This window comes from Euwallacea fornicatus, chromosome 2, assembly GCF_040115645.1.
Source record: "Euwallacea fornicatus isolate EFF26 chromosome 2, ASM4011564v1, whole genome shotgun sequence".
NCBI lineage: Eukaryota > Metazoa > Arthropoda > Insecta > Coleoptera > Curculionidae > Euwallacea > Euwallacea fornicatus.
Genome location: NC_089542.1, coordinates 5,463,124 through 5,491,072, shown reverse-complemented (window position 1 = coordinate 5,491,072; position 27,949 = coordinate 5,463,124). Strand labels below are relative to the sequence as shown.

At 34.4% G+C, this 27,949-nt stretch overlaps 2 protein-coding genes across 3 annotated transcripts; one reads left to right on the top strand and one right to left on the bottom strand.

Moving 5' to 3' along the window:
* Window positions 1-272: 272 nt before the first annotated feature.
* Window positions 273-21,657, top strand: LOC136344409 (periostin). The gene is made up of 7 exons (XM_066291863.1): window positions 273-522; window positions 14,392-14,653; window positions 14,708-14,988; window positions 17,847-18,056; window positions 19,012-19,231; window positions 19,513-19,778; window positions 20,483-21,657. The coding sequence occupies exons 1-7, from the start codon at window positions 336-338 to the stop codon at window positions 20,827-20,829; spliced, it is 1,773 nt and encodes a 590-aa protein (XP_066147960.1). The 5' UTR covers window positions 273-335; the 3' UTR covers window positions 20,830-21,657.
* SP555 lies at window positions 20,750-27,711 on the bottom strand. 2 transcript variants are annotated; one of them, XM_066291882.1, is made up of 6 exons: window positions 27,553-27,711; window positions 26,393-26,481; window positions 24,509-24,686; window positions 24,288-24,450; window positions 24,056-24,235; window positions 20,750-24,000 (listed from the first exon to the last, which is right to left on the bottom strand). In XM_066291882.1, exons 3-6 carry the CDS (start codon window positions 24,608-24,610, stop codon window positions 23,654-23,656), a joined length of 792 nt encoding a protein of 263 aa, XP_066147979.1. In that variant the 5' UTR covers window positions 24,611-24,686; window positions 26,393-26,481; window positions 27,553-27,711; the 3' UTR covers window positions 20,750-23,653. The 2 variants fall into 2 exon arrangements, with proteins under 2 accessions (XP_066147979.1, XP_066147970.1); XM_066291873.1 differs by lacking the exon at window positions 26,393-26,481.
* Window positions 27,712-27,949: the final 238 nt, after the last annotated feature.

The window sequence follows — 27,949 nt, the reverse complement described above, 5'->3', positions numbered from 1 at the left end:
AATATGCGCCCACTCCGCTGTGGAGCGGCTAAAAATTCATGTTTTAATCCCGACTGGACATCGGTGTCCTCTGAATCGCTCTTATGTGAGCATATTCCGTGGAAATCGTATGGTAGTGGATGTCTTAAAAAGTGAGACTTCTCACGAAAAATCTATCAATTTGTCGGACAAAGGTAATTATCGAAGAGGCCAAAAGGTGCGATGGAAACAGTTTTCCTCGGATCGATTATTTCACGTCCTCGGGCGCAATTTCGTCTGCTGCCGCTGCTGCACAGCAGGAATTGCGACTTCCAGTGTGATGCTCGAATGTCGGCCTCGTCAGTCGTCTTCGTGCCATGATGGTGTTTCGGATGGACGCCGTCGTCCTCGGCGTCTTCGTCGCGACGTGTTTAACCGACGTTCGTGCCGTTCTTCAGCTGCCCGACACCACCGGCATCGATGGTCACCTAACGGCCAACCACTCCGTCGACCACTTCTTCTCGCTTTGGTTGGTTTTTAACAACGACGATGTCAAAATATCAGGTTTGACCATTCCTCAAGTAACTCTATTAAACACTTGGTCTGTATGCAAATTAAGTAATGCAAACAAATTACGAGCTTGAAAATATTTAACAATTAATTTCTCTCTTTGGTGACTCACTACCTAGTCAGGAATGCGATGCAATCACTAATAATAACTTCGTACTATCCATGCTTGTTTTTAATTTTAATTGTGAACGGATTAGATAAAAACCATGTTTCTTTCGGTGGAAAACATGCAAGTGGCTTGCTTGAAAAAACGACACAAATCAAAGAATGAACGCCCTAACAAGTATGCGAAAGAATCAATTAACATGAACCAACGATGTCTCTCGAAGATATTTGAACGGTCAAAGAACTCCTTTAGCATAGTTGAAGAGACATGTAAGAGCTAATATTGCCAGTATTTTCAACTAAACCGAACTCTATAAAATGGATTTTTTCGTCTCTAAAAGTCCAAAATATGAAGCAAGTATGCTGACAGCGTCGTCTCATATGATCAAAGAAAAACATAGTAGATAACATACATCCTCAGAATACGCGAGGATATTCCATGTGAAAATGACAAATTAAAGGTTTTTTAGGCTGTTAAAATTAATTAAATCAGTGGCGTAACGTGTATTTAAACTATAAAAAATCAATATGTTAAATGCGGAATTCCAAACTCGCTAGATTTTGTTTCATTCCATAAACCCCCGCAGTGCAACACTGACATCCCTTATTAAAGCGGCAGTTCAAAAGTTTTGGAAAAGCGATTTTAAAGGATAAAACTGCATAAAATGAAAGGTTATATAAATATTTTTAATGTGCAGTGCTTTTTCCTGGCTTTAATGAGAGCGATAAAAAGAATTTAAAATCATTTGCAGTACGCCACTGCGATTTTTATTTAATACACACGAAACAACAGTGTTCTCATACAATAATCTCACTTTAGATTAGAGTTAATTTGATATTATTCTCTTATACTCAGTGACATGGAAAGTGCAACACCAAGACGGAATTTTTGACCAAACATTTCAGCTACTTTTAAATAATCAAAAATAAGCGACTCAAATTTCCAACAAGAAGACCGAAAGGAAACACTATTTTTAATTAATAACGCGTTGACTCCCTCATGGCATTTCAGTAGACGGGTGACGTCTTGAGGAATTGCATTCTAAGCAGTTCGTAGTTCATGCCGGAGGGCTGCCGGGGTCTGCAGAGAATTTAGTAATTTTTTTAGTTTTTTTCCCTTAAAGTCCCACACAGGTTCAATTTATCAGAGGTCGGAAGAGCAGGACGGCCATGGGAAACTAACGATATGGGCCTCTCCGAACCTGTTTGGAGGTGTTCTTGTTGCATGGAGACCGGCTTTATTTTGCTGAAAGAGTAGTTCTCCGATCTTCTGAAAATTTGGAAAGGTGGTGGGAGGATACGAGGGGGGGGGGGGGGAGAGGAAAGGGTACAATCACTTTATGAATGTTTATGGTTGTTCATATATATATGAAGACGAACCGAGATCTGCCTCATGCTATAGCACCCCATATTATTGCATTACAAAAAATGACACACGTGTCACTTCTAGTTTCACACTTCATAATAACGAAATTTTAATCAATTATTACTATTGTATAAATAGCTGAACGATTCCGCCATGTTTGGTCAAAAAATCTATATCTTCTTGGCATTGCAATTTCCATACATAGTATTTTTTGATCGACCAGTACATAGATTTAAAATGACCAGATCTATATACATACATTCAGTGTTTATTTACTCGAAAATACAAAAAATACCTTAAATTATTTTCCCGAAAAATCATTGTTAGTAATATCCCAAAATCGGGAACTAAAACCTGGCATTCCAATTTTGCTTTAACAAAAAAGAAAAATTTATTACTTATAGCTTGACGATTGTTATCACAAAACATCCTATGTTGCTATTCGTCGTTTATTGTCTGTAATAACTGTAACTTGTTAATTCTCAACTACAAACTAACAAAAAATTTTTGTGTACCATTATACAACTGAACCTAAAGTTTCAAAATCTTCAAAATATGGCCTTTTTCCTTCTTGATTTGTCCAACGTGTAACACCCTATCACTAAACCTCTGAGATTTTTAAAAAATTTATACAAGACCGCATATCATCCTATTTATTGGAAACCGAACTGAAAGTAAATTTTGGCTCTTTTTAAAATTGAATTTCCGAATTTTCTATGTTTGAAGAGTATTTCTTGTGTTTTTAAACTCAAATAAATTTGAAATAATTAACAATTAATGAGAATTTTATGAGGTAGTTATTACGATCATTCCGAAGAGATTTCACTTTCTAAGTACGGAAAATGAACAACAAAAACGGACGGAAAATTCCAATTTATATTCCAATAATTTTCTCATATAACAAACTTACCGGATTTTACATGTAATTTTCTCCTCCCAATGAACGTTGAGCTACATTTTCTTACTTGAAAACCACCTAAAATTTATTTGCAAGAAAATCTTAAATGACAACGTAGCACCGTTCTTTTGTTTTAAAGCTGGATTCTGCTCCACGCTACTTGTGAGACAGCATCGAAGATTTTCAAAGATATAAATTCATCGAATATTACGAGTATTGTGAAGTTCAGGACATTTATTGCATTGATTTCGAAGAGATTTTAGTTTTGACGTCCATAAAACCTAAACCAAAAATTGCGCGGGTCGTGTCAATTCATATTGAAACAGTTTTACAATAAGTATAACAAATTTATCGAATTGTACAAACAATTTCCCTCTCGAAATCAACGCTGATCTACTTTTTGTTACTCGGAAACAATTTAGTATTAATTACCAGGAATTTCTTGAACGGCAGCGTGGCACCGTTCTTTTGTTTTAAAGTTAAATAAGTTTGAAACTGTAGTTTGACATCAGTTGTCAGGTAGCTTCCGATGTTGCCAGACTTCTATTGTCTTCAAGTTACCTTAATGTTGATATCAAACAACCTCAAATAACGGCAGAACCCCTTTTAACGCAATTAGCTCAACTTGTTTAAAGCAAATTAAGTGTTTGAACCCTCGCTTCACAGCTAAAATCAACTTTAATGTTGTTTGCACCCGAATTAATTAACATCCCTTCTGCTTCTTCAACGCCACATTTTTCCATCTTTTCTTTAATATGTAATTAAAAACGCACCTCCAAGGGCAAGTTTTCCACTTCATGCTCCCTTTTACCAAGTTAAGGGAAAAGACTTCAAATACAGCCCCAATTAAATCTTATATTTCAACAACAGCTCTCTCCGGGCATTATCTGTTTTATGTGCACTTCCTACCTTTTGTTTAATGGCCCGTAAGGACTCTAAGATAAAAGTTAATCCATACTAGCTAATTTATGTATAGCTACCGGTATATGGTATATACATATACAGAGTGGTTCGGTTTTGTCGTTTATATACTTAGATAACAACAGTATTAAATCTCCAAGTCTAACGATTATTTTATTGCCACTTGTACGCCACAGGCCTTTGTAACAAATTAGTATGATGATAAATAAATTACCACTGAACAAGAGAGAGAGAGGAATTTGTGACGTCTTCGCTAAAGTTCGCAAGTTCGCGCTGCCGACCGACGACCGCTTAAATAAATGATGCGCCCGTGAAAGAAATATGAACGAAGTCGATAAAACTCTTCAAGATTACCGACTTAGAGTTGAACAAGATGGATATCACCCAAGGATTTTTCACACAATAAAGTATATAAAGGGTGGTTTTTTTAGTTGGATAAATTATGGGGCGTACGCTTTATATTTGCTGCCTCAGATGCCACATGGAAGAATGACAATGGAAATGCAGAAAACATGAAACTTAAAATCAGTGGCAACGTGGCAGCGTTCATTTGTTTTAAAACTAGCATAGTGAGTTATTGTGGTAATTGTGCCTGTAAAACGTCACAAAAGTTGTCATGGGCTGCTCGGCGTTGTCAGCTTTTAGTGTTTTTCCTCGGAAGACTTGCAGTATATACAATCTATCCAAATCTACAAAATGTCTAAACACTTGGCAAGAAAATAACCTATTTTCTCTTATTTAATCATTTGGTTTTAAGTTTCTTTAAAAAATTTTACAATGATTTTATCCACAGAAACAAAGATATCAGCCTGCTGTCACCTTATCATTAATATATGCATGTTAGGTTTTTGGCTATTTTACTAACGTTTTCTTCTTTTTGGTATTCATAAAGGGAATTGAGTAATAATGTCATGTTAGAATGATTTCAAGAATTTTGGTCCTAAGAATTAGATACTGAGTTTCGGTTTTGAGACAGAAGTTTTGCTAGTTTTATCAATTTTAAGGACAAATATAATAAAGTTTCTGGAGGGGGGATGAAAATTCCCCCTTTGGTAAAAAAATTTTTCAAATCTAGTGCAGCACTATAGAATATCTAGAGCCAGATTCAGTAAGTTTGGAAACTGGTCACATGAAACGGTCACCTCACGGTTAGCATGAAAATGGCCGATTGCAATTCCTTTTTCAGTAATATGACCTCAATATTTATTCTGATCACACACGAGTTTAAGCATAGCATTTCTTTATTTGATTTAAAAAATCCAGTATCTCTGTTAAAGTCGATTACTTTCTCTGTTGTTAAGAAAAAAAATTATTTACAAGGAAACCCTTCTGTCATTTACTTATAATAATTAGATGCGGAGCAGTACTCTAAAACAAAATATTTCTTTTTCGACTGATACCTGTAGTACCACTTTATTACTAGTATTTCTTAGTTCCCGAAAATATTTTTATATCAAAGAACAAAGCAGCCATAAAGAATCTGTAAAACGGCTTGCAATTTTTCCAACGGACAGATCTTACGACGTAATTTTTTACTTTTAGGGGAGAATTGTCCAGGGATAAACTGTCGAGAACGAGGCTTAAACAACCATATTTTCATGTTTCTAGAAGTAACGTTCTGTAAAAATCTTTTGTTGTTTGATATATACCTACAACACCTCGGTGGTCTGCAGTGATAAATTGCACTTTGAGATGTTGAGGTGCTCTAATATATCACGAGTTTTACGAGGAGACGAAATGCTACGAATTATGTGTCCACAAATATTTTTCTATAAGGTTCATAAAATGATTCTTATCGTGCAATTCGACGATAAGGTGGAATGTATTAGTTTCCACATATTATGAAATGAATTTACAGTGTATTATTTAGATTTTAATTTAGCGGCAATATTATGCACAAGGCAAACGAACTTTTCGCATAAATTACCATAAATAATGTGAAAGTGGTTATTTACATTATAGAACACCTATAAACACACAACTTTTTGGGTCAACTGCTGTCAGCACTAGTGCAAAAATTATTTCATAATAGATCCGTTTTGGTAGTGTACCAATGTAGATAGGAAATATTGCCCTTTACCATATCGCAAATTCACTAGATTGAATTTGCACTACTTTCATCTCTTTGCCTAAGCTCATTTGTGTATAACGTTAAACATTGACTTACATAATATGTTAGCTTCAATAAAAGAATTTCAAACAATACAAGGAACTAATAGCGTAATTTATCGTTAAAAACCAAACAAAAATTCATAGCTCATGGTAGAAATTTTTGAGATTTCGAACTTTGATAAGTCTATAACAAAGCTCGCCTTTATAAAAGCTGTCAAACTACCTAAAATATGCATCATTTGAAACGAAATTAGTATATGTTGTTACCCTCCTAAATTTATGTATGTTGCGCTTATAATTATTGGAAATTATTACTTAAATTATTTACTTAATTTTGGCATTCGCAAACGTATTTTTTCAATTTCTAGCGTGAAACGCTCCTTAACGTAGATATTTAGTCTTTAAAACTGAAGAAATTATTAAAAATTGCGTCTTTCATAAGCTTGTGCACGTCACGCTTCTGATTATCTTACTTTGCGTAATTTTTTTTTTATTTGAGTAGGATTCCATTATTTGGTACACCACTGAGTACTCAAATTTTGAGCAAAAAATTGAAAACAGTCAAAAACCAAGGATATCTTTCGAGGCGTTAGCATGCAGAGGCGAAAAGGTAATTTAGTTTTATTAAGAGGATTCCGGCTTTGAATTTCCTCAAATTTTTGTTACGCTACTGCATTTTGAGCCAAACAATTATAAACATTTTCCAAATTATATAAAACTTAATTGAATTCACATTCGAAAACTAGGGACGTCTCTCAAGGGATTTCTGCACAAATTGAAATGGGGCAAACCTTCCTGAAATTTTTTCGTTTTGATTAGGCACATAGTATATAAAGGAGACGGTTCCCTTTCGAATTAACCAACCCGAATTCAATACCATCAGCAAAAACATATCCGAAACTCCCTAATTAACCAAGTTTAGCGAAAACTAGCCCTTGGCAACACGTAACCAACACCTATATGTTTTACTAAAGAGCACCCCTAATCCCTTGATGAAGTTAATAAATTCGAAAGGGTTTTCTGGTGTTGTGGAGAAAACCAGGAAAAAAACCCACTCAATATGCTGTAAGGAACATCATTATTTGGTTATCTCCTGCAAACAGGTTGGTTCAACTTGAGCGGATTAGTGGTATATATCCTTGGCTGAGAAAATCACTAAATTTGCATTCAAAGTGGCACAGAAGGTCTTGTGGATCCCAGGTGGGTGCAATGCAAGGAATAAATTACGAAGGCACAATAATTTAAGTCTTAATGAAGACTTCGCAGATTCCGATTTAAGGTTTTTGAAGTTAAAAAGACTCGGAAAAAACCACAAGGCACCTTTGCATAAACTGCTGCATTTACATGCATAATTCAGAAGGCCCCGTATTAATGCGAAACCTAACAGGCCCTTAATGGCGTGTTCGTGCAAATTTTCGACCTGTCTGAAAATTTCTGCATGGTAAAACTAATTACGGTAATTATCTGACCACAGCTCCGTAGAGTGGTATTCAATCAATAATCGGACATATGGCGTGCAAATGGGGGCCTAAAGATGTGCGATGGTCGGTCACTCAACTTGTACATTAAAGCGAAACTTCATGCATATGCAAGATCATTTTATAACGGCATAACCGATCAGTTTATAACGGCATAACCGAACTAACCATTATTACTGGAGCCCTAAATTCTTCTCTTCTCTAGGGAATAATTTTAGGAGAACCAAATTTTCTCTTCATAATTTCAAGTGAACAAAGCCAGGATTAACATGAGAGTGCTGGAATTACACACCATTACACCAAAGTGATCGTTAAAGTGGACTAGAGGATAACAGCGGTGGCGCTTGGTTACATTATAGTGATTTAATTAAAATTTAATTACAATCTGCAATGTGTTAGAGCTAGGCAAGATTTGGTCGTGACTCATCATGAGAAGCTTAAATATTTTCTGCGAAGTGATTTGACAACATTTTACCATTTCAGTATAAACTTAAAATTTCGACAGCAGCGTATGAATTGTGCGGCAACCCTTACCGCTGTTGCCAGGATGTGATAAAATTCCTAAAGTGTTTTAAAGCTGTCATTAATGAGGAAGTAAACGATTTACAATGTGATCTGTACTTTCTTTGAAAATAATTTTACAATACTGTTCCTTTATACGCAGCCGTAACAAGGATTGACCTACAGTTTACAGACAACTTAAGATTTAATATGCATATCACAACTTTTTTCATTTGTGTTTACCGATCGTACCTACTGGAAAATCCAATGACGTAAGTGCATGTAATTTATTACGAATATATAGATATTTCTCAGCCTACAGTGGCGTAACCAAAACCGCAGAATTGGGTTCACAAAGAAACTGCCATTTTGTAAAAATAAGTATTTAAGTTAAAATTGCACCAGATTCTCACACAATGTCATTCGTGTTTTTTTTTAATATTAGTGTTTGTTACATTTGATTCAATGAGATCTAGAAGCGAAATAAACACCGTGTGCAAGAAGACGGGGTGCAATCGGGTAGTGTTAAACATTAGACGATGTAAGGTGGTGTAATGCATTTAATAGGTGCAAGTGAAGGTGTTGTAAGTAGTTGAAATATTATTGAAGTAATTTGTGAATGACATATTTTTACATTTGCGGTTAAAAAGGTGGTTGAATCTCATAAAGTTGGAAAAGTAGTATCACTTATCTACGAGCGCACGTCAAGTCTAGCAGTGTTTAGAGCAGATTTTGATTTTATACTATATGTATATGCAAAGACACTTTAGACTTCTAGAAAACGCTCTGTCCCTGTTTTCTTTTTAATCGAAAACTACAGTTTTAAATGTTTCTTATATTTAGTAAGATTTTAAATATAATTGTTTAAAAACCAGAGGCGTTTCAAACCGGGCAAACAATGCACTCTCAGGGAATTTCCCTTATTATTAATCAATGTGCAATTATTACATTTGAAAAAACTGGTTTAGTCGTTCATTTTTAAATTTCGAGTGTGAGTGATTTTCGAAAATATTCATAATATAATTGCCCCAAATTTCAGAGCCGTAGCAAAGGGAAATTTTAACATTTTATTTTCGAATGTAGTTTAGATGTGTGAAACACGTAGGTCACTCCTGTGTTTTTAACAGGAAGAAAGAGCTCTATGCGTCTGCCTCATTCAGAAAAATTCCATTAGTTGGAATTCCTCAAATGAGAAAAAAATGCTCCCATATGCAAGGCATTTCATTTATCTGCATCCTTTGTAGGGGTGGTTGAAAGTTGCAAAATAAAATAGTTATGTACATACATTACGGTATCAAAGTTTCAGATTTGCTCCTTTGATATGCTTATTAAAGAGAATTGTTACGCGTAATGCACACTCCAAATTCGATCCAAAATTTCAGAAATTATAAGAGCTGAACAAAAAAAAATCTTAAATCTACCACTCTTTACCACATATTTCTTAGTATTCGAATTATTAGAAAATTTCGCGATTTTCTGATTCTAAAGAAATGCATGTTAAAACTAAAAATGATTCCACGAGATATTTACCTAAATGCTTGACTTATAATTAAGATTCCCCGTGCGGGTCCATTCACATTCACCTGAAACACAGGAGACTTGTTCATTCGAAAAGTCATCAGCATAAAGCCTTTGTTATCTGATATAGAGGGATACACATTTCCTTTTTCAGATTCTATTAGTATACATGTAGTTGCTCTGTAATCTGTTGTGCAACTGGAGTTGCAGTTAAAACGTCACAGGAAACTCAAATGGCCTCCCCACTTGAATTTACATTGTGCGATAAAGGGATATGAGACACTGCCTTGTTTTAACAGAATTTCGTAATTCCTAGTGCGAAAAAACCGGCACAAGTTTAGTCTAGAAACTTATCAACATAAAGTTCTAGATATCTGATCCGGAACGACATACATTTCCTTTTTCGAACTCCATTAGTGCCCATGCAGGCAGAGTTCATCGGTTCAGAGTTCAATTTAAAACGGCTCTGGAAATTCAAATAGTTCTCGATAATATATAGAGATTGTTTTCGAATGTTTGTAGTTATACAAGTGTTGTAATACTCTTGACAAGTGAAGGATGAAATGGAGAAACGGAGGATTAAAGCTGCAAGACTGGTCGCAGACAGCGGCTCTTGTTTTGATTAAAATTTGCAAATTAAAACATGAGCCATGCCAAGTGCAAATAAAACAGAGAAACCCCTTTTAATTCTTTACTGGGCTTCAAATCAGTTGAGGGGAAAGCCCGAGATAAATTATGCCCCTTAGGTTCGGTTTTGGAAACTTTGTCAGCAAAATAATATCCATGAAAATAGAGGAATTCACCAATGCTCCGCTCTTATATCGTCGTTTCTATGAAATCCATCTTGCCGGCAAAGTTACCAGTAGTTCGAAAAATTGGACCCTAGAACACAAATCTATACATTGAATGATTAAACATTCATATTATGCATGACGTCAATCGGACTAAATTCATTCCCTCGCAGAGGAGACATCTTTAATTTACGACCAAAGTGGTATAGGGCATGTCAGAAGAAATTAATGGATAGCCCTGTAATTGACACCTATGTTTCGCTAAACATCCCTTAAATCTTTCTTCCCAGTAATGAATTAAGACCGCTTTTTCGCTGACTAACGAACTATGGAGTGATTGATTGATCGAGGAAAGTACGCGAACTTCGCGAAATTGGTGGCTTCCTTTAGCACTAATATCAATCCGAACTAATCGAATTAATCTATCAAAGTTATAAGACCTCTTATGCGGAATAGTTACGGTATAAACTGAATTAGAAGGCCGGTTTGATGGAATTATTGGATTCTCTGATGCTTCCGCGAGTTTGTAACCCCATTTGAATTTATGAAATTGAAATGAGCGTTACCGATGATAATATTGCTTTAAATGTACACCTTATGAATGAGTAATCGCATCATGAAAACTTCATTGAAATAAGTAGCATAAAATTATGTTGTGTATAAAAATCGTCCTCAAATTTTAGAGTGAAAATGATATGCCGCAAAATCAGGTTAGAAAAAAACCGTTTGAGCAATTGCGGCAGTGCTCCGGGTAGCTGCTGCATCAGCCGGAGGCTTATCAAACATTTGTGGGAATAAAAGCGAATATTCTAGACATAAAGCGGTATTTCCATGACCACACTGCTACGTTCTTATAATTTACATCCATATTTATTTTATATACTTATACATATCTTGCCATTGTCAGTTTGTGCATTAGATTCATCTCTAGGAAAACATGTAGCTTCACGACGCTCAACGCTATTAGTTCATCACATATTTCTCAATTAAAGCCTGCCAAAAAGGTTCAAATTTTGCACTGAGAACAATTTGCGAAATTTCGTTGTTAACTAGGAAACTCAGGTATTCGTTAAGGAGTTGGATAATTTAAATCAGCCTAAACATGATTATTTTGTACTCAATCACACATATTGTTAAATAATGATATTACTATATGGGCCCTTCAAACCACTAGCGCCATCTGCCTATACCATTAAACAAATATGAACTATTTGTTTTTGTTTACTTCAAAATTACACCTTTTCTGCTTTTAAGTACTTTTAACAGCCCTACTAGTTGAAGCTACACTCAATTACCCTTATTCACGTTTATTAGCTTCCCAGTTTCATTAAAGACCAAATTATTAATGTGTTAGCAACTTTAGCTACAGTCTAATTTGCATAAAAGTCTCGAAATAGAGCCTAGCTGTTGGTTAAATTCTCAATTTCTATGGAAACTAGCTTGATGTTAAAGTTAACAACACATTAATAATTTGATCCTAAGTCAATAAAAAGATTTCAGCGCATGATTTGCTACAGCCAAACCTCCCTAACGTCTAAAAGATTTATTACTGTTACTGAAACTGGTTACAGAAACTTTCCAAAAATCATTTGGATACTTCTTGATTCTTATTAAAATCCCAGTTCTCCTTAAATTCAATTTAGATTACTTTAGGTTACAGACAGGTCAATTTAGATATTGCGGAGACCTCTCCTAGTTACAACTGTAGCGAATTCTCGATCCTTAAGGTCGACTTGTGTTACAGAAATTTCTCGTAATTAAAGATATTCAAAAATTTCTTTTAAGTCAGTCAGCTCATGACCCAGAACCATCCCACAGGAAAAATCTAAAAAACTGTTAAAGACTCGTCATAGTAGTATGTCCGAATATATCATAGTGTATCCACAAGAAATAAGGCGTGTGGCGTATAGCGTAAAAAACGGTTTAAGCTAGCTTTATAGTTTCTTTAATGTAGGCCGTGAAACCTATACTTAAGACTCTACAACGAAAATTATCCTGAACTGAACTAGATGGTCTTCGACTCAATTCATCTTTCAGATTATATCATTGATATTAAAGTCAGTTCATCAAATAATAATTAATTTTTAATATATTGAAAACATAAAATAAAATGTTAGTATTTCTATTTTATTTTCATCCAATGTGTTTTCGAACAAAATTGTTTTCATGGTAAAAAATTAATCAAAACAGGCAGCTGAGAGAGGTCATTATTCAAACTTCACAAAAAAAAACATTAATTGGCGTAATTAAATCTGAATTGTAGTAAAGTTTAATTAAAGTCAACAAGAAAAGTTTCGTTAGCACTTATCTGTCAATTTTGACACCGTTAAAATTTAATATGGAATTTTAACAAAGCGTCTTATGGTTTAAGGAAACTATAAACTAAGCGTAGAGTTTTCTCTCAAGTTTCCTTACGTTATACGTTACTGTAAATCTCCAGAGACCTTTAAGATTAGGGTGGCTTACAGATACTTCCTGTAATAAAAAGTCTAGAAATGTTTCTTATATTCAGTTTAAGAGACTTGATCAATGAAATTTCGCAATCAAAGACACAGGTTAGCTCAGAAATTAAAAGTTTTCCACAATCAAGTCTTCAGAAATTTCCTTAAAGTGAATTGAGGATAGCGAAGTTTCTTGGTATAGAAAGGTTGAATTTCTTCCAAATCTCAATCTAGAGGACTCTCGTTTTAATTTGCAAAAACATCTCCTTGTCGATTTTCGATTTTTGAAGTACATATGAGTAGAAATCAATTTTGCATTAGATATGTCATAATTTTTAATTTAGATAAATATTAAAATTGTTATAGGCTTTGCAGAATATGCCAAATTTGTCCCTAAATTGAGAAAATGAGCCAAATGTTCTTGTTAAAAAGGGATGGAGTACTTGATATATGACTGACATAAATTTAATTTCTTTAACATGCGAAAATTCACTGAAAATAGACATTTTTATAACCAACTAGGAAAAGCATATTTTTATTTCAGGAATTTTGCGAGATGTGCGGAACAAGAGGTTCCACAACATGACACGAGCGGCATAAAATACCACCTCCGAATGAGTTTTTTACATGATTTCTTTTTCTAATCTTACAGTATGATTAAAAAGTCAGAAAAATAAGCCATAATTTGAACACATTCAAACTGCATCTTCTATCTGTACATTTGTGGAACTATAACAACTACCACTGTTCCTTGTCTCATTTGTTAAGTTGATCTGTCAAAATTTGACATATTGATTTTCTCTGAAAAAAATTTAATTATCAAGATATTGTCAAAATTTCCAGTGACAGGAGTATCAACACCATCGATTTACAATTTAACAAACTTCAAATTTTTTGCTTAAAAATACTCCTTTTATTAATTTACTTGCCAACATCCCTACCAGATGGAGCCACACGCAATTACCCTTATTAATTTTCATTATCTTCCAAGTTTCATTAAACCAGTTTCCGGGAAAGAAAACTTGTTTCCTAGACCAATTAAAAGGTTCGAGAGCATGATTTGTTATAGCGAAACTTCCCTAACGTGAAGATTTATTACTGTTGCTTCTCCCCATATACCTTTCCCCGTATTTTTAAGTTTTCTTTAGATCAGATATTTAATGGTTTCAGTTTTGCTTTATGACATCAAAGCAAAGCGTTTAAATGTAGTTTTCCTTGACGAGGAGGAGGCTACTTTAACTCTAAGGAAAGTTTGAGTTTATGAGACGTTCTCCTTGGAGAAGAGTTATGTGGTCGTGCTTTTGACAAATTTAAGGGCATTTTAGGATAGTGTGGAGCTATGTTTGATCTTCCTGGAGACGGTTCCCTGATAATTTCAAGATGTGTAATACACTTAGATGCAGCTACTATTTCTTTGATTTAGCCAATCTTCCGCAAAGAACTTTTCCCTGTCCCTAACCTAATTTTAGGCCGTATGGCATGAAAACAGGAATAAAATTCCTCCTTCGCCTAGAATAAATTTAATATCAGCGATATCAAATCTCCGTTTCTCTATATTTGGGGGGGTATAAAGTTTATCGTATTCTCTCCTCGTGCGCCTCGAATTGGGCACACAATCTGATCCGTTGCAACGAATGAAAAGTTTAATGGCTCGTTTCGAAATAATGGCTATCGTTAAGATAATCTTATCGACTTTAGTTAAGCAGTTCCCAAGATTTATTTATTGTTGCAGATAAACCTTTCACGATATTCGCCCCGAAGAACTCGCAGTCTAACAGGGCGGAGAACCTGCTGCGACAGCCCGAACTGGTGAAGAGGTTGCTGCTGGACCACGTGGTTCTGGGCACCAAACTAGACTTAACTAATACCATAGAAGATAAAATTTCTCTGCCGACTTTGGGCGGCCGCTTGGTGACGCTCAGGTTGGAAAAGCTCGGAAATATCAAGGCCAACAATGCCTCAGTTTTGGAGAAGAATATTGAAGTTCCTAATGGGTATCTTATCATGAGATTTTTAAAGGGGGTTTCTTACCGGTGAATTCCACGCAGGATTCTCATCGTAGTGGACAGCTATCTATTCCCCGACGAGGACCCAATAACGATGAGGGACATGAGCGGGCAGCCGACGTCCTCGCCTCCGGCCTCAAATGCGAAACAAGCGAATATCAAGCCGCTTTCGGCTGTTTTAGATACCAAAGAGGCCGGCAAGAATCAATCGAACACGTCGTTCGTGGAGAACGTGATGGAAGTGCTGTCGTTCCTCAAGAGCCGAGTTAGGGTCTTCCAGCACTTCGTATCGAGGTCAAATGTCTCTCGATTGCTGAATGAAGGTAAATTGAGTGTTTCTTATAAAGAGAAATCGCGAAAAAAAAACTAAAGTGGACACGTCTTAGATAAGTTCATCTGTTATCAGTTGTCAGTCAAATATCTGATAGTAAATGGCGAATTGCTCAATCAACGCCCTCAACGTTTATGGTTCACCGTCTACCAGGATTTTTTTTTTATGGTTGACTTGTTTTTATAGTAAAGACTTTCCATCAAACTGCCAATCTGTCATAGTACAGGAAAGAACGTGCAAGCAAAATACATAAACAGCATGCCATGTTGCGCTGAAGTATTAAAAAAAATCTCGGAAACATCTGCCTCCCTACTAAAAAAGGGTGATCCCAATAATGCACGATAGGGGCGAATTCGGGGGCGAATTGCGTGTCAGCCTTTCTATTAGGATGGAAATTGATTTAAATTACCTGACCTTACCATTATTCCAGTGGACGGGATTCACTTTAAGGTGGATGATCCGGAAATAAGTTAAGACTTAAACAGTAATAAACACGAAGAATGACCGAACGATGTCAGTTATCCATTAAAAGGTACTTCCCTAAGATCAGCTCAAATCGACCAAAATTACTTTATTTAGCGCGGAACAACTAGAGAAACTTTGCTATGGAAATTTTTCCTTAAAGACAATTCGAGGCACTTCAGATTGCAATGGTTCAAATATAAAAAAAAAATTAAATGTTTGTCAACGCAGCATTATTCATTTGTTTCAATTCCAAATTACGTAAAAGCTGTCAATATTGTTATAGTTGACTTCAATGCTGCCAGAATATTCTTAAATTATCAAACTGTAACTGAAGCAAAGCTGTTTAGGTTTAGTTTGTCAACAGTTTCTTCAGCATTAGCGAAATTCAAAATCAGTAAATGGCAACTCGACGCTGCTCTTTTGTCCTAATGAAAAATAAAAACTATCAACACTCTCACATCGGTAGATAGAGTTGCCAGAATATTACTTAATTATCAAAAGGTAATTAAGGCTAAGCTCATTTAGCAAACCTGTTCAAAAACTTTGTCCAACTTTTTCAAGTTGTTGTAGCGACATCAAATAGTAACCTATTCAATAAATGACAACGTCGCACTGTTTTGTTTTAATGGTTAATTTCCGAAAAAGCTGTTAATCTTCTTTTAGTGACATCCAGTGTTCCGACCATGTTTCCGAATTATTAAATTAAATTTTAATTAACGCAGAGCTCATGCGAGGTTATTATGTGCCTAAGGTTATTTCATTAAACTTGTCCATATTTTTCAAGTGTCTGCTTAATAATATAGAAACTGCAAGCTCATCCAATCAATAAATGGCAACGCGGCACCGTTCTTTTATTTTTGAGGGATACGTGTAAAAGCTGTCAATCAAGCATATCGGCAGTCAACTTTGCATATGCTTGAGAAAAAAAAATATGAAAAAAATCAAAATTTAATGAAATGTTTAAGAGTTTTTGAGGCTGCTTTAAAATTCCTCAGTTTGATGTCATTGATCAGTTATCTGAATTGATCAAAACTGATTTAAAAACACGCTCAAAATAGTTCTCAAAAAGTCAGATATAATTTAAAATTTTTGTGAGTCGAAAGTGCATTTTTTAAAGAATATGTGTTCTACTCTCTGTATAATTACTCAAGGGACACGACCATTAAACCTACCGTGGATAAGTTAAATTCTATGGGTCAAAAGTTGTTGATTAAATCAAGCAATCAGTTCTTTGGTAATCAGTACGGGCAATGGCAACAGGGCGTGGATCTTTTGTTTAAAAAAGATCTATATTGTTAATTGGTTGTAGTGACGTAATTGCAGTTGCCAAGTTTCGTGGTTTACGCTATAAACGTATCAAAACTCGCCATGGATGTTTTTCTTTCAAAATTGGAAAACTTTAAAGTGAATAAATGACGTCTATTTAATTTCTCTTAAACTTAAATAATACTACCTCTCTTTGTAGAATAAATAAGCCTTAGGCACCTTAAGAGTCCACACGAATAATTTTACAATTTTAAAGTTACCAAAGTAGGTAAGTTAGTTACGTTTACGTTTAAAAAATTGTCCACAAGAGTGAAATAGCGTTCTGGATTCTTTCGAAAATTTTAACGTATAAAGTTGAAAAATTATTTCAGTTAAATTTCCAGTAAACGTAGAGAATACTACGCCCGTTTGGGTAAAAATACGTCATAGAAATCTGAAATGTGTATATGAATAGCTTTTAAAATATTATATAAAAATCAACTTTTTTGTAATCGTGACAAACACACTATGCTATATAATAAAGAAAAGACACTATGTTCCAGCTTTGAATGTAATATGTAGTAACCGTATCATCTGACCGAATCAAGCAATCACAGAAAATTCAATTATCTTCTAATTTCCTCAGCAAATGGCAACACAGCGCGGTTCTTTTGTTCCCAATAATGTCCTTAATAATTTGTCGTGACGTAATCGCAGGTGTCATGGCTTTCTTTGTTCTACAGAAAGTCCTGTTGTTCCAAGAGATGTATTCTTAATATTACAATTGAAGTAAAATTTCGTGTTTTCAATCGCTTTGATTAAGCACATGTGTCATTTGCTCCAGTAATTCCTAATAAAATCATCGTTTCCGCTTTACATATTTTATTATACCATCCTTGTGCCCCTATCATTTGTAACGTCCATTTCCACCTACCCCTTCATTTATTACTTAGCTCCAAACGAAACGTTCCAGGACAAAAACCGTTCTCAAAGCCGGAACGATGCGCCAAATCTCGCCCCAGTCATTACTCTTGATAAAGAATCTAATTTAAAAATAATGGAAGATAATCAGGATATCAGCACGACTATAAAGTCGAAACTTCAAAAGCCGAAGACTAAATCGTTTTCATCTATTTCCAGGCGAGGAGTACACGGTTTTCGTCCCGACGGACCACGCTTTCCAAAGATGGCACCCTATAGACTGGGGGTTTTATCCATTCAGCGTTCCCGAATTCACCGAAAGTGTTATAGTTAATCATTTCGTAAAAGGCAGGCTTAAACAGGACACAATTAAGGATGGTCAAGTAGTCCAGACTTTGGGAGGGAAGGATATCCATTTTAGGAGGACTCGTAGGTATTTTTCATCATGCGAATTTCGCTTCCTTCATCCCTAAAGGGGTGATATCATGGAGTGTTTATTAAATAAACTTCGCGTTTATAATTTGAGAGATGTTTGCGCTTATACGAAAAGCAAACATCTGTGGTGGTAGTGTTTAACACGAAAATTATTCTGTTTGTTGACCCTGCAAGTTGAGATTGCAGTTTTCCTAAAATTGCACTCAATGTATTTGCGTTTATTAATTGAAGACTTGTAAATGTATATTTTGACTTTTCAGAATGGAAATGTTACTTAAAATTGAAGTTTACAGGTAGCACATAGAGGAAACTACGTTCTTAAGTTAAAAAAAAATACGCTGTAGAGTTATCAAAAGTCGATATGGTTAATTTTGACCATTTGAAAACTTGAAATTGAAGAATTTCCTCAGAGAAATTTGCACTAAACCTAGAAAGAGATACACATTTTCCGATAAAAAAAAATACGTCCGCGATGTATCAGTCAAAACGTCTTATATACAGGATTCTAAATGCAAAAATTCCTTAAGTTTATGAAAATCATAATAACGTAAATATTGCGTAAAATACGTACAGAGCTTGAGAGATACGAATAAAACATTGTTCTCTGAGTTTTCATCTTGCTTAGATCTGACTCTCATTAAACTTAACGGTTTAACGGTGTCAGCGATAATCATTGAAATAGAATACTGAAGTAGCAGATAACGGAATATTAATTTGTTATAAAGCTTACAAAGGGTCCAAACTTAGAGCACCTTATTTTCTCTGTAATCCAGACTAAAGCGGCTAATTGGAAACGCAAGAGTAATAATAATTTAAACTGATAAACACTCTTTCCATTATTCACTATTTTTTAGCGATTACAACTCATGAGGATGATTTCTAGTATTTTCGAGGAAGAACTAAGTATCTGTTGATCCTCCTGTATGCACTAAATAAATTCCTCTTCCAGCTGGGTTAACAGTGAATGGAGCAGCGGTGGTGAAAGGGGATACTCCTGTTGAAAAAGGCAATATCATGTTTATTGGAGAAGTCTTGTTTGTGAGCGAGTCGGTCGTCTCGAAGTTACATCAACAGCATCGGGACAAAGAAACGCCGCCCTTATTGGCATTTCCATGGTTCGGGGCCCAGTTCTTATCGCACGCCTTTTTGGCCCTCGAAAGAGACAAGCGGTAAGTGCAGTCGTTTTGCGTAATTGGATTAAACACCTGTTGAACTAATCAATATTACACAAACACCGAAAGCCGAGATTGAATTTTGAGTAATGGTTATGTGCCGGAGCCATTTGGAGGCTAAGTGAGCTTCGTATTCCGGAAATTTCTCTATGGATACTAAACTGGTGGAGAGCAATTTTGCACGTTCTAAAGGGGATTATGCTTAACTTAGGGATGTAGTTTACAAATAATCACAATCCGTGTTGGCCCTTTTAATTTGACAAAATATATTTTTTTAGATTCACTCACATCACTCGTTTTTTGAATTTGGCCGATTTGGCACCCCATGTTTCGGGGGCGGGTTACACCTTCTTTGTGCCCACAGACACTGCTTTCGAGGAAGTGGGCCTCGATAAAATGCCCGATAATTACCTTTCAAATGGAGAGGGTTTGCAAATATTGCTCAATCATTTCGTGAAAGGACGGCTCTATGACAAGGATTTAAAAGACAGAGCAGAGCTTACGACGTTGGGAAATCAGACGTTGTTCGTTAACAGAACGAAAGGTGGGTAGATTTTGTTAGCTTTACAATTTTATAAGAGTTGATATTGGTCTCAATGTGAAGACTTCTTCTACATTATCTAACTCTGTTTAGTGAACTAAATGGCTATACTCCCACATACGACATAAGATAATGTAATAATGATAATTAAAGGAACCTATAGACAACGATTTCAGGGCAATGATAAATGAGTGGTTCTTGAGTTGGTTTCAACGCAATTTTATATGTGGCACCACCTATAAAGTGATAACTGAATTACTGACAAGAATAAATAATGATAGTAACGTAATCGTTATCTACTGAAACGCACTCCAAATGGTTTTTTTAGATGGTGATGGTTTTTGGATACTGTTCAACTGTTTTAATAACGTTTTTACATCTTAATTGATTAGTTAATATCCCAACAATGGTAATTGAGAGGAAATATAATTTTTATAAGATTTTTTACGTGGCGCCATCTATCAAATGTTTTCTGAACTCTTCAAGAGTACACGCTAAAACAACAACACCACTGCCTACTATCGGAATGCGCTTCTAACTAATTCTCCCTGAAGAAGTTTCAAGCTTCTTGCACAGTTTCTAATTCATTTTTACAATTAAATTTACTAATTAATATTTTCGCTACGAAAAATAAATTGATTTAAATTCGTACGACTACATTTTTCCCTTTTATTGATAAATTCCATCTTAATTTACTCTGTTCTCAGACAATGTCTACATAAACGACGCTCAGATTGTCGAAAGCGAAGTATTCGTCTACAATCTAGGAACCATGTTCTACATCGACAAAGTCCTCTACAACACGATAAAAGTGCCAATAATGCCGATAGGAGGAAACATTAATGTTAAATCCACAAGTAATCCGGAAGTTTCCAGTAAAGTCACTGAAACATCCGTAAATCTGGGTGAATTCACTTCGGAAAGTGACATAGAAAGTGTCACTGGTGAGTTGAGTGAGGAGAATGACGCTGAGGTTCTTTTGGGGGATGGGGGAAAAGGGGGAGTTGAGCTTACGACAATGGGGCCTGCGCAAAACGTGTCCAGCCCTAAATAAATTATTTAGTATGGCTTTAAGGTAATTTATTGAGTTATAAATAGCGATTTGTGTACATTGAAAGAAATATTTAGTATTCGTTGAAAGAAAAAGATTTTTGGTATTGGTAATATTAATGGTTTTGAATAATGAAAACATACAATGATTATGAAAAAACAACAACTTTATTTACATCAAATTTATAGTTATAAAGGTGTGAATAAAAATAAACCCTGTATATTATCGTACTTGTTTCTAATAGCACAATTATTATATCTTAGAATTATGGCAAAAAGAATTGAACAAATCAACTTTTATAGCAATTATCGTATGTATGGAAGTCATATCATAGCTCTAAGCTTATTTACATTTATTTTGGTGATTTCGATTGTAATCTGTATCACTATATCTGTTTATCAAACATTCGAAATCGCAAATTTTAGACGAAAAAAGCTTAGTATTTTGAGGACTTGTTGTTACAGATTCGGTAATACATACTTACATACCTAAATAATGAGTTTTAAACGACTGATCATTGTTAGTGTTTGCAAAAAAACTATTGGAGAAATATATATTTATAAAATACGCATTTAGCATTCACATTATAAGTAATCTGTACATATTATCTAAAAAATAAAAGCGTTCCATATGTGTGTGTTAGAGGCCAAAACCAAGCAATTTATCTTATACGAGAGGCCCTTAGTAGTTAAGAATTGTACGTGTGTGTATTTATTAAAAATACGAACCATTGTTCCCAAACTAGATAAGATATTATTTTAGTACGGTATTATCATATACATATGTGGCTTCACTTTTATTAAATAAATACTGCCAACAGTAACATGGGAAGTGCAATTTTATTGGGAGCAGGTGTAACCAAACATCTCTTACATCCTTTGTAGTATTGCACACATGGCCAAATACATATGAGAAAATGTGGTGATAAATATACTCATAAAACCACTATTATCGGTATCTCCTCAGCTGCCATCTTCATAGAAAAATGGTATAATAAAGCGGCAAATAACAAATCTACTTCCTTATTACCTAATGGATTATATCTAATGGAATGTTCCGTATGGTTGTCGCAAGTTGAAGATGAGATATTTTTCAAATATTTACACATTTACTACCTATCTAACTTACAACTAAGTACAGAAATAAGTTCATTGATGCAATTTGCCCTTATATGTGGAGCATATAAAATTTAAACAACCTAAATAGAAGTCATCCATTACAAAGAACATTCATAATTTTAAATCTAATTTATAATTGAAGGTAACATATCACCACTGGCTCTAAAAGTCCCTTTAAGAATATAAAAATTTCTTTAAAAACATTTCTCATTATTAATTAATTTTTTTTATTCATTCGTCACCCATCGGCCATAGCTCTAAGTTTCGATAATATCAATAATATGCTCAGCGAAATTTAACAAGGTTTCGTCGTTGCCACATAGATGGCAACAGGTGCGCTGACATCCTAAACATTTTTTTCCGTTTTAAATAGTGTTTTTGACTTCAAAAAAGCAAATTATTAGTAGAAAGGGTTAATATTTGATTAATTTAATTATTTTATAACTTTCAATAAATGAGTCTGTACTGAATATTCCATTGACAGTATCACACCACTCTCCAAAATATATCTAAATCCGCAGCTAAGGTTTGGGGCTCAGTTCAAGTGCAAAAATGTAAATTTTGGTTTTAGTTTATATTTATTTGCTTAGAAAATATTAGACTTAATTGATTTGAGAACACACGTTTGGTAGAGCACAAGGGATATGATTTTCTGGAATGTATTTTAATATTATATTCTGGAATATGTTTTAATATTATCTATTGATGTACCCCGTTTTTGACAAATTTTACTTGGGTAAACGTGTATTATTTGTTGCCTATTCGCTGATTTAGACAATTTTCCTAAGGAAGTTTTCAGAAGAGAAATTGTAATAGTTTTTATGTGAATTTGAAGAGATAAAGTTAATGTTATGTACAAACAAGCAAACGTCCTGAAGGTGTTGAAGTCCTTAATTTGTCTTGCACAAAAGACTTACTATTTGTCGTATAAATGACATTAAGTACACTCCCAAAACAAAAGGACAAATTCGCCATATTTTTTAACGAAATATCATTCAGTTTGTGCAGTTAGTTTAAAACACCAAATTATTAGAATAAAATAGTGAATTAAACAAACTCGGTGAGTTAAGTTAGTCCAAAATTTTCTAAACGTAAATTTGCACTAAATTCCATTGTTAGAATTCCAGTTTTGTACTCAAACCCAGAAACTTCTGAATAATATTGCTTATACATATATACAGGGTGTTATGAAAAATTCAGAGATGTATTATATATACAAAAACACGAAAAAAATTCTATAAATATCGGTCCGGAAATACATGGTTGCTGAAATACAGAGTAAATATGTTTTATACCATGTCTAAAATCTAGCCTAAACCAAAAATAACTATCACCTTATAAGTTCAACCGAGATGACATATGGTATACATCCTCAAAAGTGGTACTCACCTCAAATTCAAATTTAAACTAAATATCGCATAAACGCTGGGAGCTGTAAGGCAAAGATTGAGAATTATTGTCAATCTTGAACACCCTGTATTTCGACAAACAACCATTTACATATTTCCCATATTTTTGGAAGTAAAAATTACCTTGAAATTCTTTGAACAACATTTTGACAAACACCTTGTATAGCTGTTATTTTTAGACGTAAACTTCGTAGTTCAAATGTCGCTAGAACAAAAGTGGAAACCCTGATATTTTCCCCATATAAAAGATGTAAATTTATGCGCGAAAATAAATTTTTTCACATTTTATGCACCCTAATCTTAAGTCTTTCCTGGAATGGAGGTGAGAAAATTCGCCTCTAAATAATCTAAATTCTTACTAACTAACCTGTACGAGTCCAAAGAATCTTCTATAACATCGCACAAATAAGATTGTATCCTCAAGGGCAGACACAACTGCTTAACATCCTCCTTACAGTTCAGTCTCTTCACTATTACCGCCCTACATCGATCTTGAAGATTTACAAAATCCCTCTTCATATTTTCCAGGATCATTTCTGTTTTGGCCGCAGTTGAACAAACTGCAGGGAATAATGGTTCTTTGATTTCGTTGAGGCCTCTAAAGGCGATTCCTAGGCATTTTCCATCTTTGTAGTATGTTAAAGTCCCTAATGCCATAATCAAGTTAAGGATGGTTTTAAACATTCAGAAAGAGAAATTTACCTGCAACACCATCGAAGAGAACGCCGATTCTCGTAGAGACATTCTCCCTGAAAGGTTTGGTATAGTAGGACCAATTTCCATTGTGCCAGATTAAGCCTTTATGTGACAACCCCCAGCTATGTTTATCGATCCCCAGCAAATTCACGAAAGAATCTTCGTGAAGACGCGCCTTTTTTGTTCCTGTGATTTTTAGACTAAATTATTTAAGAAACGCTGAAAATTTTCTACTCACCTACACCGAACATCATGCTAGTACCAAATATTCTTCTAGAAAGTATCAATTCCCAATAGTACCTGCCATTATTCAGAATCTTAGTTCCTCTAACCCCTGCAGTGCCACTGCTCCAATTGGGGTGAAACCGAGCAGTTCTCAACTGCTTTCCGCCCAAAGTTACCTTCAATATTCATATTTTAATTAAAAATGTTTCAGAATTTTTATTAAAAAAAAAACACCTCATGACTGTGATGGTGTTTGTCCCAGGACCAATGGTCTTCACATGGCAATTCGCCCCCAAAACCTCCAGATTTAGCTCTTTCGTCCTCGTCGGAGATCATCTTTGTCGGTACTTCCTCCGACTGCTATGTGGACGTTTGCAGGGGATAGTGCAGGTCGTAAATGTTGACATTCCGTCTAAATGATGAAAAGGCATAAAAATCTATATAGCTGGGTCCTTTACCCGTACAGCTACCCCTCGTTAATCACTGGTTATTCACCCCTGATGATGAGTGAAAGCAGATATTTGATTTTTCTGTTACACTGATTTTTGCTTTTCAATTTACTATACAGAATATGACACAATTACATATATGTAATAAAGTTAAGTTATCCAGCACTGACATAGAGATTTCAATATTGTTTTTTATTTTCTTTATTACAAATTAACTTTCTTTACTATAAATTAACAATTCGTTTCCAGTACTTCAAATAAATGCCTATTACCCGTAACATAGGTAAATTTTCTTAATAGTAATAATTACATACATATATAATTATCTTTGTTCATCACGTGATAGATAACTGTGCCAAAAATGGTGCTGGCGTTGTAACAATTGTTCCATGTGAACTAGCTAGTTAAGGAATTCCGAAAATTTTCTCATAAATGAATCTCATACAGATTCAATTTGTGTCTGAACAATTTGGACTATTGGTTTCTAAATGGCAACACCACATAATTCACAACATTACCTGCGAATCGGTGCAAGATAATGGATACATTATCAAGATTTATTTTTATTATATTTTGAATTTGTACTATTTTAAGATGAGGAACATATTAGCAAAAATATTGGCAGCCGTAAGTTCAAATTAGAAGCAAAATTTTTTTCAAAACTACATGAAATCGAATTCAACTCCAAAGTTTTGTGTCCATTTAAGATAAAAAGTTACATTAATATAACATGGTGAATACTTTGCCAACGATGGTAGCAATGTATTGATGGTGGTTCAGTTAATATCGAAATTAAAATGATATTAAATTAAACAATTATGAAACTGAATAGTATGTTTTTATGAATTTCTCTTAATAATAAAAAAAAATTATCTTTTTAAATAGAAATTTGTAGGTCACTTTAGACTACCAACTTTCATGCAGAAATTCGGATACTTTTCTTCAATATTGGAAAATCTCTCCAAAACCACCAATATAACCATTTTTTTAGATGACGTTTATCGGAAAATTAGTGAAACGTTCACTACATGGCAATACCGTATGGACTTATCTTCACAAAACTTGCGCTCTTATTGGCGAAAACACTCGTCACCTGATTACTTGGAAAAGTTATATTGTTGCCACTGTGATAGTTTTTTACTTACTTTTCAAGAAAATTTTGCAAATGCCTAAAAACTAACTTTAACTTATAAATGAAAATTGACTGTAATTTGCAAGCGTATCAAAATAGCAAATTTTAAATATATTTTTTTGAAGTGTCTATAGGTATAACACAGGATGTTTTGTAAAACATTTGGCGAAATCTGCTTTTCTGCCGACTAAAGGGACCTATTAGCATTTACTTGAGTGAGTTTCTTTAGGATGTAATCTTTAGGATTGTTTCAATTGTTTCATCGTAATTTAAGGATGTAATCGACCTTTTCTTCTTGTCTTTAAATTTTGTTTAATTTTTACATTTTGTCATTTCTTCTACTTGTTTTTACAATTCGTTCGTCAGAAATTGGGTTATTTTCAATTACATGATTTGTACTTCAACTGTCATTCTTTCAATTTTTACCACTGCTCTCAGACTTAAATTATTTATTAGATTACTCAGCTATTTCATCAATTTCATGTTATACTGAGTAAAAAAATGTGTTTCTGTTTTATTTTTTGATTTCTTTTTTACATTTCGTGGACTTCTCGATTTACTCTCACTTTCAGCTGCATCTTCCTCCTTAGTCTGAGAAATTAGATCATCTTGCAGAAGTTCATTTTCTATAAAAAAGAAAAGTTCACCTCAATAAGGAAGGTTTGTAGTTTATTTTAGTCCTACAAAGGGTGGGGCAGGTCCAACATTTTATCGCAGTGACGTACACTTTAAGGCTCTAAAGTTTGTTCCTCCTGGATAACATTAAATAGCTATTTATCTAAAACGTCTATGGCATCCAAATATTTTGGCAAAGACTTAATACAACTCTTTTTTTGTAGAAATACTTGGCAACGATGTTATTCCAGGGAAAAGTCAATAATTTGTTATATATTATTGTAACATATTATATTGTAAAATAAATAAATAACATTCAAGTTCGGCATATGAACGAAAAATTTACTTAAATCGCATATTTCCTTGTCTGTAATTTTCCTTGCCTTTCGGATATTAGATGAAATTAGTTAGACTTTAAAATCGACAATGAGGTTGTCAGACCAGTTAAAAAACACAAGTTTCCTAAGAAAAACCCGCCCTCTAACATTACTTATATAGGTCCCACTTAAGTTAAAACTTGCAGGACTTGAAGGATAATCTAAGTGTTGTCTGTTCATTTTATGAAGCTACAGTTAAGAAATGGACTGACTAAATGGGCTTCAAAGAAGCTTAAGACAATGACATTACCGCTGTTTACACCTCTTCGAAGCACAGGACAATAATCCCTTAAAAGCCAATATTCCTATCAGACAATGTTAACACCATATTCGTTGTACCCTTTAAAGTTAAAGTTGACTATCTTCAGTATGTTGTTGTTGTTGAAAGTCCTAGTTTTCGTTAATGTTGAGCTCTTTAAGGAAACAACCAAACACAGGTTGTGTTACTCTGTATATTAATCTTGCCACTTTTTTTAGTTTAGAGTTTCGGTATTTCGCTAAACGAAGATAGTGTCTTTATAGATTTATCCATAAGAAAATATTACTAAACACAATAAATTCCATACGTAACGATCTGTTAACCTCAAGAGCAATTTCTGGCAACACTAGGAAATCGGAAGATAACATGTTTTTATCAGTATCGATCTTTGGCTTGATTGGATAAAATCCTATTCACATTAAATTACATAAAATCTTTTCTCTTACCTGCAATTTCTGGGACAACAACAATACTCAGGGAGCGTTTCAATATTATTCCTATACGACATATTCGACCACTATACACAGGAATAAGAGAAAAAGGCTGCAATGGAAAACATTTGCACAGTCGGGAGCGCCGGGAAATGCGCGAGGCGCCGCGACGCATTCATGGGGTGAAAGTGACGTAAGCCTCGACGCTCTATCGTCTTTTTACGTAGGATCAGTGGAAAGAGGGAACGTTTTAGTTAGGGTGAATTTTTAAAGGGATCATGTTTAACCCTTTAGGGTTTAGTGCAATTACGAAAGTAATCAAATTAATCAATTAAAAAATCGTGAATTCATAAATTAATTTCATTCATTGGATTTGTTTTTTATTATCAGACCTGTCCTAAAAGTATAGTTA